At 30.4% G+C, this 15943-nt stretch overlaps 1 protein-coding gene across 1 annotated transcript; it reads left to right on the top strand.

Annotated features, from left to right (window-relative positions):
- Positions 1-8863: 8863 nt before the first annotated feature.
- On the top strand, positions 8864-11494 carry AT1G28120 (ubiquitin thioesterase otubain-like protein). The gene is made up of 10 exons (NM_102577.4): positions 8864-9031; positions 9234-9436; positions 9567-9632; positions 9712-9795; positions 9929-10051; positions 10149-10201; positions 10348-10397; positions 10471-10571; positions 10836-11099; positions 11182-11494. Exons 2-10 carry the CDS (start codon positions 9281-9283, stop codon positions 11203-11205), a joined length of 921 nt encoding a protein of 306 aa, NP_564299.1. The 5' UTR covers positions 8864-9031; positions 9234-9280; the 3' UTR covers positions 11206-11494.
- The last annotated feature ends 4449 nt before the right edge of the window (positions 11495-15943 follow it).

Here is a 15943-nt window from a genome sequence, read left to right as displayed (position 1 = left end):
AACATAAAATAACATGCATCAGCTTAATTCCATCAAGAAAACTTTAAAAGACATGGAACAGTTGAATTAGGTTAATGTATATGTCTTGTGTGACGAGGAAACAGATGTGAACAGAGAGAAAAGAGGCCTGAGAGGGTTTGGAGAAGATGATCTTTTTCTCGTGAACAAATTTCATTCAAATACGCTATGTCATACACTTTAGGCATGTTTCGTCAATTCCTTTGCTTTAGGCTTTTTATATTGCTTAGTTTATTTTGGTTTAGTCATTTAATGATAAAACTAAAATAAATCTTTTCCTTGACAATTAAGTTGATTTAATTAAACATCTCGATTTAGTTATTTTATTCCACGTATTTGTTTATAATTCATGATTATACCATTCTACTAAATAATTAATAATCAATTTAAAATAACATATATATGAAAATAATAGTGATAATTTATCCCAAAAAAATGATGGTGAGAATCTCGTTTCAGATTTATTAAACAAGGGGCTGAAACATCTACCAGATTTTAAACTAGAGTTTTAATTTTCTTTTTGAAACGTAACAACCCAAATCATGTAAATCTTTTTTTTTCTGAAGGGATGTTATATATTCCTTTTGGTCCCTGAAAAAGCATACATAGATTCTCAACCTTACGATAAATCATATATGTCTTATGTTTCACACGTTAATGGTCTTAATCCCATTGATTGTCTTCATTAAATAATATAAAAACATAAAATTTATAGTTTATATATATTTCATATTTTCAAGAAAAGTATTCTGAACTATAGAGTGATAATACTAGTTGAGTATAATTGGATTTTTTAAGCTGCGCAGTTGATAATCCTTGTAAGAATTGTTTTGGAAATAAATTTGAAATATTAAAACTATTTCACTCACACACATGCGAGAGAGAGACTAGTAAAAGTTGGCATATTTCCTTTCACAAATACATAGACCGGTCCACAATGTTTGGGAGAGATACAGGACATGCGCAATCTATAAGACCGACCCATCAACTTTAAAAGACATGCACTCTTTTTGAATATTTTCTAACCTTACTATTTCTGTTTTAAAAGTAATGAATTCTTGAAATGTTGTTTTGTGATAATATTTTCCTGATACGTAACGCCCATATTTTCTTCTATTATGTTATTTTAGGCAAACCATCCGAAATCCTAGTTAGATAAAAAGAACTTTCGCAAAACCTTTGAATGATGTATCATCTGATGTGTTTCATCCTGGTTCGTGGAACAATAAGCCCACATATATTTTGATTGGTCATTCCCGTAAAAGAATTTATTAACAGGATTTTTTTTTAATATATTTTTATATTTTTGTTAAAAGGCTTAAATACTTTTATATTGTTCATCATCTAATTCTTCACTCAAAATATATGTCAACGGGATTCTAAGCATATCCATTGGAAACTACAGTCATGGACTTATGCTAGAAGTTAAAGGATCAAAAGTTGGTTGTAGCATAAGTCATATATATACACCCATAAAAGTATGTTAACAGTTCGAAAGTCAACAATAAACTTAAGCCTAAAACGCTAAGGTTAATATAAGATTCGGGTTTCAAATACAGTATAATTGAAAGGGTTAGTGATAATAATTGGCATACAGTGGTTAAGAACCATATACGTACTGTGAATTTGACGTTTAAATTCGAGACTATATGGTTGACCCAAACAAATCTAGAGACTATGTAGAATATGTTGTAGTTGCTGTTTGAGAGTTTTAAGAGATTGCAACACATGCGGACATGCCACTAGGATACCAAAGTCCTGGATCATGTAACAGCTTAAGTTTTCTATCTAATGTAAACTAATGCATGTTGTTTATATTAAATGTGTTATGTAGTTCATATATTGAAAAATAAGAGAGAATAATAGTGTATACTGTATAGACATGGCAAAGGAAAAAAAAATCAGTAGTGTAATAAGACAAACAAAAAATAGGTCAAAGTTACGAGCTTTGCATTTATTGCTCTTTTGGTGGACTACTTCAAACCAATACGCACAACACAATTACTACTTCTCATGGACTGAGATAACATTTTTAAATTCATATTAAATCGCGCATGACGTGAATTAATTACTACTCCTGAATCACGACAAAACCATAAGAGAAAATAAATTAAAAAGAAAATTTCAGATAAATGGCAATAAGAGAAACAGAAAAAATACAATAAAAATTAGGAATATGATATGAGATTATAATCTAGTAATATGAGTATTGATTTCGATTTACTCAAGTTAAAAAATATTATTCGGTCTATTAACGTAGGGTTACATAAGATTAAAATTTAGAGATTAATTACCGAAACAAGACTTACATGTGAGTCTCACATTTCAAGAGTAGTTAGTTTACCCACAAGTCTCCAAAAATCAAGTGTATAGCTTATATGTTGGATGGTTATAGCTAAATCTGATTTCTAGTGTTCTACTAATTAGGATTTGTGATGTAACATGTGACTTCTGTTGACAAGAAAAATAAGTTAATGATCACAGACTTCATAGTGTTCGAAATATTTGGCAAAGCTAATGACTTGTCAAATTTAAATTACGTATCTTACACACTCAGCTCTTATAAATGATTCAACGTACGTTTGATGTACAAGTGAGACTTTAAATAAATTTGCCAGCTTCCTTGAAGAGAATATAACTTTAATTCTCTCGTTTAGTTAGAACATTTTTTAAAAAAAAATAACGGATTTTGAAAATTAGTGAAAAATAAACTGTGGAATTCCCATATTATTGTTTTTCTTAGTGTTATAACTTGGTCAGTCCAAACAGTATAAATTATTTTTATTTATTTATCTATCTATAGCAATATAAAATCCTTCGTGTGTACATACACCTCAATTAAATTAATTTTAATCACACATTTAACATAACAATTTTTAGCTGACCATAACATGTAAGATGTAGCCTAGTCATTTATACTAGTTGCGTCATTGCATAACAATCCGAGTTTAAATCTAAATCTAGAAAGATATATATATATATATATATATATAATGTTAAATCCATCAAGATTTTCGCATTCTTTACTTATATAGCTTTAATTATTCCTAATATTATACTTATGGAGAGAAATACAAAATCAAAAGTGAAAACTTCTATTGAGTAGGCAAGTAAATGACTGGTGTACCACATAAACAAAGTGGTATGCGTTGCTTGGAATAGAAGAGACTATGATCATATCTAGTATTAATTAATAGCAATAAGCACATCACCGATCCCAAAGTGAATAGAACTAGTTTTGTGTAAAGAGTTGTTTGGTTTTTGGTAAACGCCTTGAAACCGAAAAGAAACTAGTATTAATTAAATTGTTGATTAGGACATTTGTTCAGGGATTTGCTTAGATATGGTCTTTAGAGGTCTTTTATTGCTCAGATTAACATAAAGTGAAATGCAAAAGCAAGTGTCTCTATGAGGGCACATGTAGTCTTGAAATAAGGAGAGAAAATAGGAGGGAAAAATGGTGCTTAACAAAGTATATATTAGTAAAGTGTTAAAATATTCAACTTTTTCAATTTTGAGGCAAATATCTTTTAGCCTAGGGTTTCTTTTAGTAATCATGTAAATAATGACATAAAAACTCTAAATCACCTTTATATATTCATCAAACTCCACAAAGATTAAATGATAAAATCAGAACATTTCTATTCCTGAGATACATCACGTACTACGGAGGGTTTCACCTTTCCGCACCTCCCCAAAAACAAGCTTTTGTCTTGGCACCAGTCCAAATCGAGTTAGTCTGGCCTTTCGAATAGAGACTCGATAAATGATACACAACGATTTTAAGTCATTTTGAAAAAACAAAAAATAAAGTACTCATGGTCGTGTGCTCAATTTGAAAAACATCATTATAGCCAAATTCAGCACATTGATAAGATAACTCCCAATAAAAGACGAGAGATACGAACTATTGGTAACTATGCATGAGGAACATATGAGGTTCACATGAATATATGTTTGTTGTACCAATTTAGTTTGTTTTGCATTGTATATAAGTGGAAATTGTAGAAATTTCTCATTACGATGAGTGACATAAATCTTTAAGTCTACTAGCTAATAAAATATGAACACTCTATCTTGGTGGAAGCTCAATCAAAACCACCCCGATTATATCATCTTATTTTACCAAGGCACCAAAAGAGTCCAACAAAATCCTACACTTTCAACTTGATGCACTCTAACATAATCGCTCAGCCACAATTGTCAACCTTGTGTAGACAAATTATTCCACAATTACCAACTTGTGTAAATAATTATTAATAAATTTACCAAACATCGGAGGATCTATTATTTCTTTTCTTTGATGTGTTACCTAATTGGCTGATCATTCCAATTACATAGCTTTGTTGGTCTATGTCCAATATCGGCTTTCTTATTATGCATGCTTTAGTTACAAAAGAAGAAGAAGAAGAAGCTGATTTATGCACATAACTGAATAATGGATATAGCTATAGACTTAAAAATGTAATCCCCATGAAAGGTAAATGTTTATGCTTTAAAGTATGGGCAAATGTTGAAGATAATGTTAAGTACATATATATATCTTCGATTTTACTCAATTGGCTGGGTCCAGTTATGTTTCTTTGTTGGTCAAAGCCATGTATCACACTTAAGTCACAAGTTTGTGATTTATGTCCTAATTAGTCGGTAATACTAACAACCGGCTCTCACTTTAATACTTATTAAAATCTGTAGAACCTCCGGATAAATCTAACACTAAATATGTTTTTTTTTTCTTATGACACTTGATCCAAGTGGGTTCAAACACTAAACTAATTCAATCGGGTCAAACATAGTTCCGACAACTAGACTTTAAAAAATGTTGCATTAATGCAGAAACCAATAATTTTTCTTAGGGCGTAGTGACCAATAATTAGTTGATCAATGTTTTTTAAAAAATGTGGCATAAGTTTAAGGTTATTTAGTCGTTTGCCCATGCGCTCCATCATGGAAAGATAAAGAAAAAAGGTAAAAACTTATAGTTTTTTTCTTTAATTAAAATCGTATTATTACTTTGTCTTCTAACAAGACGAAAATCACAATTAAATAGTAATCTAGAATTAGGGTGCATGTGAAAGAAATATAATTTGGTTGACGAGATGTAATAGAACATGTTGTTTCGGTTGGCCTTTAAACATCTCAAAACCACAAACGAATATATAAACATTACATAATTAGACAAAACCATAACATAGATTACTCTATTTGTCAGAGCTTACGTTTTGTCATTATGCAAAAGAGTTAGGCAAGAGGACTTTTTCAGCACTCTAGACTTTCTCGGGAGTGATTTAACTTGTTGGACTCGGAACATAGTAAAACTACGAAACTATTTGGATCCAATGAAACTGCTTTCTTTCTTTTTATAATAAAATATTAGAAATGAACTGAAGTTCTACACAATCACACAAACTAAGAGACGAAACCATCCAGATTTTCAAGCTCGTCGTCTAACTGTATAATTAGTCGTAAAACTCCACAAACTATCCTCATCAGTTATCATATTCAAAAAAATAACAACTATCCTAATCATGTCTAAACGTGATCGTGTTATATGTATGCATGTTTTGCTAGAATTGGAAAAAAACACAATCTGGTGATTTTGAAAACTAACGTTAGGGTATTGGAAAACTTCTAAAGCCACACAAAAAAGAAAGAGAAATCTCCTTCTTGTCAACTGTCTAATCGCAACAATTATATTTAGATAAACATCCACACATCGCGATCACATTTTTATGTCAAAGTTTAAGTGTACTTTCTTTCGTCTAATGAAATTTATCAAAAAGAGATGAAATTACATATGTCAGCTATAATTATATTTTTAGAAAACAAAAAAAATATAAATAAAAATCGCTAAACCGAAGTTTTTACCAATTAAAATTTAATCCTATCACCGATATCTTTTCCTAGAACAGAAATTATGTTGATATGATATTTATGAAAGTCGCAAATCTGACCGAAAACTTCTAGTCTTCACGTTTCTTTTGATATTTGATAGACTGTTGAACATAGCATATAATTACGTAGAAAAAAAAAGGTGCAAATAGTTGCATGTAGATAAATGATTGGAAAAAATTAATCTGAACAAAAAATTGGACATTATTCTGCTCATTCCTCTACAAAATAGTAGATGAACTAGATTTTAACCCGCGATATACCGCGGGACAATTTATTTTTTTAAAGTAATATATATTAAAACTTGTAAATTTTAATTTTATAAAATATTTATATTTTACAGTTTATAATTGTTATTAAGTAACGCTATACCACGAATCCATGAGACAATTGTTAAAAATTTGAAGTTTTAACCCCTATTAAAACAGCATATTAAACATATTTTAAAATTTTATAAATATTGATTCAAATACATCTACCATATAACCCAATTCCAAAATAAAACCCGTTCTGTAATTTTTTTACCCGTCCCGTAATTTTTTTTAAAATAGTAATTTTTAAAATTTAAGAATTATTTTTTATATATAAAAGTTTTGCAAATTGTATCATTTTCTAATACATTTATATTTTATAGTTTAATTTTATATATAATAACATTATACATACCACATAACATTTTTGGTTTTATATAACCTTTTCTAAATTAGGATGATTTGATATGTTTAATATTAGTGGTCTTAAAATATAATAAATTAAAGATTTAATCCGTATTGAAATTGTGGATTAATTATATTTTACTTTTTTATTAATGTTGATTCAAAAACCCGTCCATCCAAATCCGTCTTGCCAAAAAGCCATTTATTTTATTAATGATATGACTCTGAATTATAATCTAAATATTTTAGCTAATAACAAATGAGTGCACCATATTTATTTAATAGGAGACTGTACCATATGACCCGAATGCACTTTTATCCAAATCCACCAAAAAAATCTTGCAAAAATACTATAGAGATAAGAAACGATAGTCGGTTTTGATAGGTATAAGATTAGCAACTATATTAGTTAGCTTAAATTAGTTAAATAATACAAATTGAAAAGGTATATTACACTTTATTCGAATATAGTATCAAAACTTATATAACACAGAGATTTGATAATTTTTTAATTATTGAATACTTTTTTTTGTGCTAATTTTTATGTGATTAAGATTTAATTGATTTCGTATATAAAATATTAAATTGTTTTACGAACTTATTTGTTTATAATTTGGTAACAGATAGATATTTGAATATTCAGTATATTTTGCTTCAGTTTAGGAAATCTTTGATGACCCGTCTTTAGATCCAATAAGCCCTATAATCTAGTTATTAACCTGCAGTATACCGCAGGTAGGCTTATACTTTAGTTAAACTAAAAACTTTTATTGTAAAGATGATTTAAATATATATGATATTATTTTATTTGATTTTAAATGTATAGTAATCTGTGAGTTGTATATATTTTGTTGATATTATCTATATTGTTTAGTGTTTAAGATTATACACTTGTAGTTTGATTGTTAATTTAAGAGTTTCACATGTAGTATATCATCTTGTATTAATATCGATCTAAACCCGTCAATTCTAGGATTTTTCAGCTTGTATTAAAAATTGAATCACATCTAATATGTTATTAATTACTGTAGTATATAAGATTATAAATTTTCATTATAATATGTGTGAAATTGAATAGAAATATTTCAAATTATGATCCGTTACTCAGTAGAAAGTTTTCTTAAATCTATTTTTCTTCCGTTATAATATTTTTTCATGTATTGAATAGTTTATATTCGTTTTTAAAAATTCAAAATATGGCATATGCGAAAAAACTCTAATTATTTTTTTATAATGATGATATTATTTTTCGGCAAAAATAGAATCATATAAAGATGAGAAGTGAACTATAATAATTAATAAAAAATTAATATGATAATTTAGATATCAAATCTAATTTGTTGATTTTAATTGGTTACTTTTTTGGAAATTAATAATGTATTTCGTTTTTCTAATTAAATTAAATTAATTAAAATTTAGATATCAAATCTTATATGTTGATTTTGATTGGTTATTATTTTTGGAAAATAATAATATATTTCGTTTTTTAATTAAATTTAATTAATTAAATTAGTATTTGACTTTTTAATCCTTAAAGAGATAAATTAATTTACTCTTTAAAATTTTATTTCTAATGGCATACCTATGTAATTACTTATAAAAGTTAAGGTTACATTTAAAATGTACTTCCCAAATAATATAGTAGGATAAGTTGAACAAATTTTCTATATATATATATATTATTTTTTGTATTGTTTTTGGTTAAATGTGTTGAATGAGTTTTCCAACTTATTTATCTCAAATATTAAAAAATAATATGAATGGTTATTCAACTCTTTCGACTTCTTATTTTAAGACAAATATTTGTACTCTTGGCTTGATGGATCTCTTTCTAAAATTTGAAGTGTTTAATTAGTTAATGTTTTTATTTGTCAATTTTTATTTTGTTTTAAAATCATTTTTTACTATTGAAATACTTTTTGGTAAACTTCCTTTGTTAATTTTTTTTTTTTTTTTGTCATCTCCTTTGTTTATTGTTTATCTTGATAAATTACGTAGTTTTGATAAACAAACAAATCGTTTATCTTAATAAATTAGGTAGTTTTGATTCACTTTGTTTATGGTCAGTTTGTAAAGAAAAAGAAAACAAAACTCTAGTGACTAAGCAAAGTTCAGATTATTGTTGGGCCAAAATATTTAGGCCCATTTTAAGCTCTACCGTCATTTTAACTTTTTATGGTCCAAAAACGATTCGACTTTTTTCCTGATTCGTGTAGAGAAAAATAAAAAATTAAATATAAAAAATTAAGTACTTTGGGAAAAAGCGAAACGTATCTTACCATTTATACCCCTCCAATCAAAATTGATGGTTTCCCCGATTTGAGAAATCTTTTTCATCATCATCACTCTTCCTCCTTCCCCATTGCTTAGTGTTGGTTCCCAAGTCCCAACCTGCTTCAATTTAGGTCGCAAACGATCTCAATTATTCACAATCCAATCTTTTCTTCAATCGATCTTCGTTTCTGGTAAATCCTCCGCCATCGATTTCCCCGTTTCTCTCCTTATCTTAAGATTCTTGGATTCGTATTTGTTTGATTGTCAGATTTGTGAATTGTTGATCAACAAACTCGTTATCAGTATTCAGATTGAATTATCGTTGAATTGAGGATCAGTTGATAGAATCTTGAGTCGTTTGTTTCAAATCGGATTTGAATTGTGTGTTTGTAGATCAAGCTAATAATAAGCTAGGAAGAGAGTTTAGTGAAGTAGTGAAGATGCAGAATCAGATTGATATGGTGAAGGATGAAGCGGAAGTAGCTGCATCGATTTCAGCAATTAAGGGTGAAGAATGGGGAAATTGTTCATCAGTGGAAGATCAACCATCTTTTCAAGAAGAAGAAGCTGCTAAAGTTCCTTATGTTGGTGATAAGGTCAGAGCCAATATTAAAATTGATCTTCTGTTTCATATTATTCGTTTTTTGGCTTCTACGTGTTATCTTGCTCTGTTTATTTATCGAAAGAAGTTAAAAAGGTTGATTGTTTTGGTTCAATGATGTGCAGGAACCTCTGTCTAGTTTAGCTGCAGAGTATCAATCAGGGAGTCCCATTTTGCTGGAGAAGATTAAGGTTACTTTCTGCTCTGTTATCTTTTTCGTGGTTTGTTGCTTTCAGTCTTTTTGAATTATCATGTTTGCAATGCTTGTAGATACTGGACAGTCAATATATCGGAATCCGGCGAACAAGAGGAGATGGAAATTGCTTCTTCCGAAGTTTTATGTTCTCTTACCTTGTATGTTCTCAGAATGTCTTCTATTTTGCCTAGCTCTTGTTTGTGTAGTTGGTTTTGAACTTTGTTATTTTGGTTAGACGTGGATTGTATCTTTAGTTAAAGTTGCTGTTGTTTTCTCTGCTTTGTTTCGTAGGAGCATATATTGGAATCACAAGATCGTGCTGAAGTCGATCGTATCAAGGTCAATGTTGAGAAATGTAGAAAGACTCTGCAAAACTTAGGTTATACAGATTTTACATTTGAGGACTTCTTTGCGGTAAATCGACCACCTTTTTCTGTTTTCTATTGTGTCTGCTTTTTAAATCTGGTAAGATCACCACCAATACTCAATTTCATCTTTCTTGAAAATACAGTTGTTCCTTGAGCAACTAGATGACATTCTCCAAGGAACTGAAGAGTCTATAAGGTAGAGAACTGTTTATCCAGATGGCTTTTTAATTGGCATTTAATTTTGATTTCTGTTTTCGTGTGGATAAGTTCTGACTTTCATGAAATGGCACAAGTCTCTTCTCGTTGTATCTCATCCTTTTTGCAAATATCTTTCTCTTACAGCTACGATGAGCTGGTTAACAGAAGTAGAGATCAGTCAGTCTCAGATTACAGTAAGTTACTCTAATTTTCTCTGGCGATGCATATCCAATGGTACATAGTTTTGACAAATTTTTGTTGTCTCAGTTGTAATGTTCTTTAGGTTTGTTACTGCTGGTGATATACGAACGCGTGCCGATTTTTTCGAGCCTTTTATAACAGGCTTATCAAATGCAACAGTGGATCAGGTTTGTACACACGCTTACTCTGTTTTGGAATTCAGGCCATTTGGTGATATGTTTGAAATTTTATTTTTCCGTCTCTGTGATATCTCTGTCAATTTTAATGTCCTTCCAAACTTGCTTGCTTTATCTCTGATTAGTCAGCGTTGTGAGACGTTAAGTCTCTTGCACTTATGTTTAAACTAAAGATTCTGTTGAAAGTTCTGAATACCTCCTCATAGATTATTAGAGCATAGGTGAATGCAAGATATTAACACTACATTGTTATAGTTTTGCAAGTCCTCGGTCGAACCAATGGGGGAAGAGAGTGACCATATTCACATAACTGCTTTGTCGGACGCACTTGGTGTTGCAATCCGTGTTGTGTATCTTGACCGTAGCTCATGTGATAGTGGGGGCGTCACTGTGAATCATCATGACTTTGTTCCTGTGGGCATTACCAATGAGAAAGATGAAGAAGCTTCTGCTCCATTTATAACCTTGCTGTATCGTCCAGGCCATTACGATATCCTCTACCCCAAGCCATCTTGTAAGGTATATAAACACGAAATCGCCATATGACCTCTCTTCCTTTTAGATTCGACGTGGATTAAATTTAATGATTGTGTTGTTACAGGTATCAGACAATGTGGGGAAATGATCATTTGACATATCGTAAATCGCATTAGGAGACGTTTACAAAAAACTGTGGTAATATGGATTCATGTGGATGAAACCATGGAACAATCAACAATTACCCCATCGATTTGCATTTTGATTATGATAAAAGAACCCTTTTTGCAACACTATAGAATGGACCGTCTCTTTACTTTGATATTGCCTTGTATTTTTCATGAATCATGATAATATCCTTTATGATATTTCTGATGAGCAAGTGGAATCAAAGGGTTTTCGATATTACCAATGGCAGAGTTCTAAGTTTGTTTTAATGGCCTGACTAAAATCTTAAACTTGAATATTTTTTTAAAATATAGAAAAGTGACGACAAAGAAATGCAAACCCTTTGGACTATTATTTTTGAGTGTCGATTGGGTCGAGAACCCGTGGATTGGGCATAAATTACCCTACCATGAGACGAGTTAAGGCTACAAATGTTGATGCTAAAATAATGCGGGCTACACGAGTTGGCTCATGGTGGATAGTGGTTTTGAGCAGTCTAAATGGATTATATTAAGTCTTGTAAATATTTGGAACCCCCAAAAACGATGTAACAAGAAGAAACCAAAAGATAAGAGCATGCCCATTGATTGAATCCTTATAAAAAATCCTTAACATTTTTTAATAATATATTTTGGTAATTTTAAAGTTTAGAGTTTTTGTTGAGTCTCTAAATTTTTTGTTATCCAATGGTGGAGTCCTTATGAAAATTTCTTTAAAAAGCAAAAATATTTTTAAAATAATTTATTTGATAAAACTTAAAAGTTATTAGAAAATATTACAAATTGTAAACATATATGATGACATAAAAGCAAAAAAAAAGAAAAAAAGAATACAAATCAAAAGGCTTCCAAGAGGAAACTAAAGTCCGAGATGAGAGGTCTATTAATGAAATTGTCACCAAAGGAAGAACATAGAATAATCTATCTCCAGCTCAAGACACTGTCATGAACTTAAATGAAAGCACGTACCTAGAACCAATTATTTGATAACATCAACTAAATGAGCAAACAAAAGAGCATAAACATAAACCTAGAACCAATTATTTTGTGTCACCAATCCGTTGTAATGCTAATGAGAAGTGAATAAGCAGCAAAAGGGTCACATTTTTATCTTAAAAACCAACAGATCAAACACAAATTTGAACATAAACCAAAGCTCAGAAACTCTATACGAAACCAAGAGAGAGGAGAGAAAGAAAAAAGGAAAAAAACTTGTTTTGTTTTATTGGTCCTCCAATGATATAGTGCCACGTCAGCGAACCTTACTCACCCAAAAATACCTTATTCAAGGTTCGCACCTTGGTTAATTAGTCAATTTTGATTTATTTTTTTGCTTCTTTTCATTAGGATTCTCTTAAGAAACTTGTAAGGTCCCTGCAATGGACATGCTCTAAGTGTTAGTGTCAATCCGTATTTATTTTCCTTTTTGTCACAACCATCTAAAGACTATACTGTAGAGAATCAGAGGGCATAGTGTATGTATACGTCCTTTATTGTTTGTCACTTTCTTCTTTGGAAGCTTGTCACGTAACGAAGAGAATCCATGTATATCCAAATGAAATCAAAATCAAACTTGGCACTATAGTTCCTTTAACTGAACTATTCAAAGGGAACTTGAATCCAAGAAGACCGAAACTAGTAGTTATAAAAAGGGTCAAAGTCACACGCCATATGAAAGAAAGGTTGACATGAGATGCACTTAGATGGCTTAGAGGGCCGATTAATCATCTCTAACAAACACACTAAATTATTAACTATTTTTGTTATTTTTATTCATATGCATGCATGTTCTCTCTTCGATTTAACAATTCCCAACACTACTACCATACAAAAAAGACACATACACTTGTTACCGTTTCAATGTTACATTAAAAATTCAAAGCCTTTTTTTTCCTTTTGACCTACCCCTCTATCTTTCTCTTCCTCTTACATAATATTTTTGAAAACAGAAACCAATATTTTCTATACTTTAAGTAGGGCTTTAAAAGGTGTATTGGATCTTGGTTCTTGATATGGATATGGGAAAACAGGTTGGGAAAACTATATATAGATTAAATAGCGTTATTTATTTATTTAGGGTTAGAATAAACATTAGGATTGTTTGAATCAGTATTAGTTTAACTTATAATCATATATAAGTTTACTAAGTAAGAACATATAAAACCCAAATATCTCTGCGAGTGGGAATAATCACATTCAATTGTACAAGAGTAACACACTTGGTTGGGGTACCTTTCTTTAGTAATCATATCATAAGTCATGCTATAGTTTTGTTTTGATCATATAATTACCTTAACGTAGGTTATCTAATCCCTACATGTTTAACATACAACTAACGATGGAGAGTCAAAAGTTTAAATGAACTTTAAGTAAACTAATAATTGTTCACAATAAGTGAATATAGGCCAAAAGACATTGGGACAAGAAAACAAGAGAAGAAGACACAAACAAAGGGTCAGATTAGTTAGTGTTTCCAATTCCATTTGTAATTATTAAGAGGATAATGAGAAAATAGGGATACAAGAGACAAGACGTGAGAGGGTGGGGATGGGCCATTCCCACTCCTTTAGCCAACCCATAAAGGCAAAAGTTGTTTTTGAGTTTCAGACCAAATGGACTCTGTCTCTTTCCCTTTTTCATTTTTTTTCTCTGTTTTCAGTTCCCAACAAAATGGTTATTCATATAAAATTTTCCCCACAGCACAAATTTTGATATGCGATCATGATGAGCAAGTTCTCGCTTTTCTTGTTATGTAGTTTTGTTTAACATTGATTTACCAAGATTGAATGGTTGGCCTATTGTTACCGCGGTAAGAAAAGACGTTGTCGCAGTAACAATTACTAACCAAAGACTTCCGCAATTGAAAAATGGGCGTGATCACGGAGTTGTCTGTTATGTGTTAGGTTCAATATTTTTGGTTGAATAATTTACGAAAAAATATTTGGAAAATAAATATTGAGAATTTTAAAATGATATGGTGACTTCTGTTCTCAGAGGAATGGTGTAGGAACGAATAGGAGTAATTTCCGGCGACATTCTCAAGTGGGGAACACTGTTACCTTTGACCCCATCATCATCATCATTCATATCATCCATAATCTCTCTCTTTTTCTCTCCGCGATACCTACGTTCATAAACGACGTCCAACGTGTGTCAATGAGCAATTATATCTCTTTTGACAACCATCCAGCTAGGCTAGAAAACACAAAACGTTATTCAAAAAGTAATTTGACATCGTATTGAATATAAGAATGTTATGATCTAATCCTGTCAAATCAAATCTTTCTTACACAGTTAAGAATATGTGTGATACGTGTTTATGTTATCAATTTGATGCGTTCTTGTTCATGGAAAGATTCGTTAGTTACATGGAAAAAGCGAAACCATTGGGAAGAAAGGCTTAATTAAACCTAAAAATCGCTTAATAATCCATTAAGTCAACAATCATTTGCATGTCGTAGACTCGTAGCGTTAGGTATTAGTGTATATACCGCTTCCTTGATTAAGAATCAACAAGATACATGTGGCTCGATGAGTTACATCGTCTTATGTTGTTGTTTTTGGAATTTCTATTTCAATACATACAAAAAGAATATTATATAGTTCTACATTTTTCTTTTTTCCTTGTTTATATCGGAAAGTTATTTAGCTTTTTCTCGAATTATAATTGGGTATAAAAACATGTCAAAAAGCTTCGACGAAGAATAAGAGAAAAGGTTAAAAGACTTGGCTTACACTCAAAGTTCCCAAAAGCGTGTCATACATCATTTTCTACACATTCTCCAAAAAACAAAAATGATAAAATGTCATATACTATTAATATGAACAAAAGCAATTTTCTAAAAAACTGGCCACATTTTTTTCCTTTAAAATTAAACTTCCTACTTTTTAATTTTAAGGTAATATTAAGTATTAACCTTATCTTCAAACACGTCGAAAAATAGGATAAGTGAATGATGAGTGAATAAAATGGGTGCATGGTGGATTGGAAAAAGTTTTAATTGAATAAAATGAAAAGGAAAAAAAAAGAAAGAGAAATGATTTGGCCTTGGGAAAGATGGAGAAAGCTTGGCGTGAAGCATCAAATTGGCTGTAAGCAATGCACTCCTTGTTTGTTTCTGTTTATCCATTTTGATTATCGCTTAGTCTGGCTACTTAATACTATAGTGGAGTATTACTTTTGTTCATATTAATAGTAATGATATTTTAATCTAAGATAACAGCAAATTAAAGATTTTTTTAAAAAAAAATACGCACAACAGGATTTACTAATTGAATGTATATATTAAATACAAATATAGGAGCAAAACGAAGCTTGAAAAATTAAAGAAAACAAAATGAAGTTTCGTTTTCAAACAAAAAAATGTTTTCCTGGAGGTATAGAAGTGACGATCGATTGGCATTTTTTGGTTGTTGTTGATAAATAAAAATAGCATTTTGCAGACGTTTTTTTATATAAACTTAGATGTTGAATACTTATTACTAGCTATGTTACTATTGACGTGAACATCATCACCCGTAAATTCCAGAGTATTGTACTTGATTTTACGAAGCAAAATAATAACAGAGTCACAAAATAAGTACTAGTATAATTCAAAAATCTTCTATGCTGGAAAAAGTGACCCTTAAAAAGTAATAAAATTGCTGAAAGGCATAATTGCATGCAGTGGTCTCTGTGAGTGCCATTGTTAAAAGTTCCTTTACACGCATACCATACAC

This window comes from Arabidopsis thaliana (genome assembly GCF_000001735.4).
Source record: "Arabidopsis thaliana chromosome 1 sequence".
NCBI lineage: Eukaryota > Viridiplantae > Streptophyta > Magnoliopsida > Brassicales > Brassicaceae > Arabidopsis > Arabidopsis thaliana.
The sequence above is the reverse complement of the archived record's forward strand: the minus strand, read 5'-3'. Positions and strand labels throughout refer to the sequence as shown.

What these genes read in the sequence shown, in the direction of transcription:
- AT1G28120 (NM_102577.4), top strand. Translation starts at nt 9,281, where the DNA reads ATGCAGAATCAGATTGATATGGTGAAGGATGAAGCGGAAGTAGCTGCA. An exon ending in TTTTGCTGGAGAAGATTAAG is followed by an intron (nt 9,633 to 9,711) that starts GTTACTTTCTGC and finishes CAATGCTTGTAG; the next exon opens with ATACTGGACAGTCAATATAT. An exon ending in CATTTGAGGACTTCTTTGCG is followed by an intron (nt 10,052 to 10,148) that starts GTAAATCGACCA and finishes TTGAAAATACAG; the next exon opens with TTGTTCCTTGAGCAACTAGA.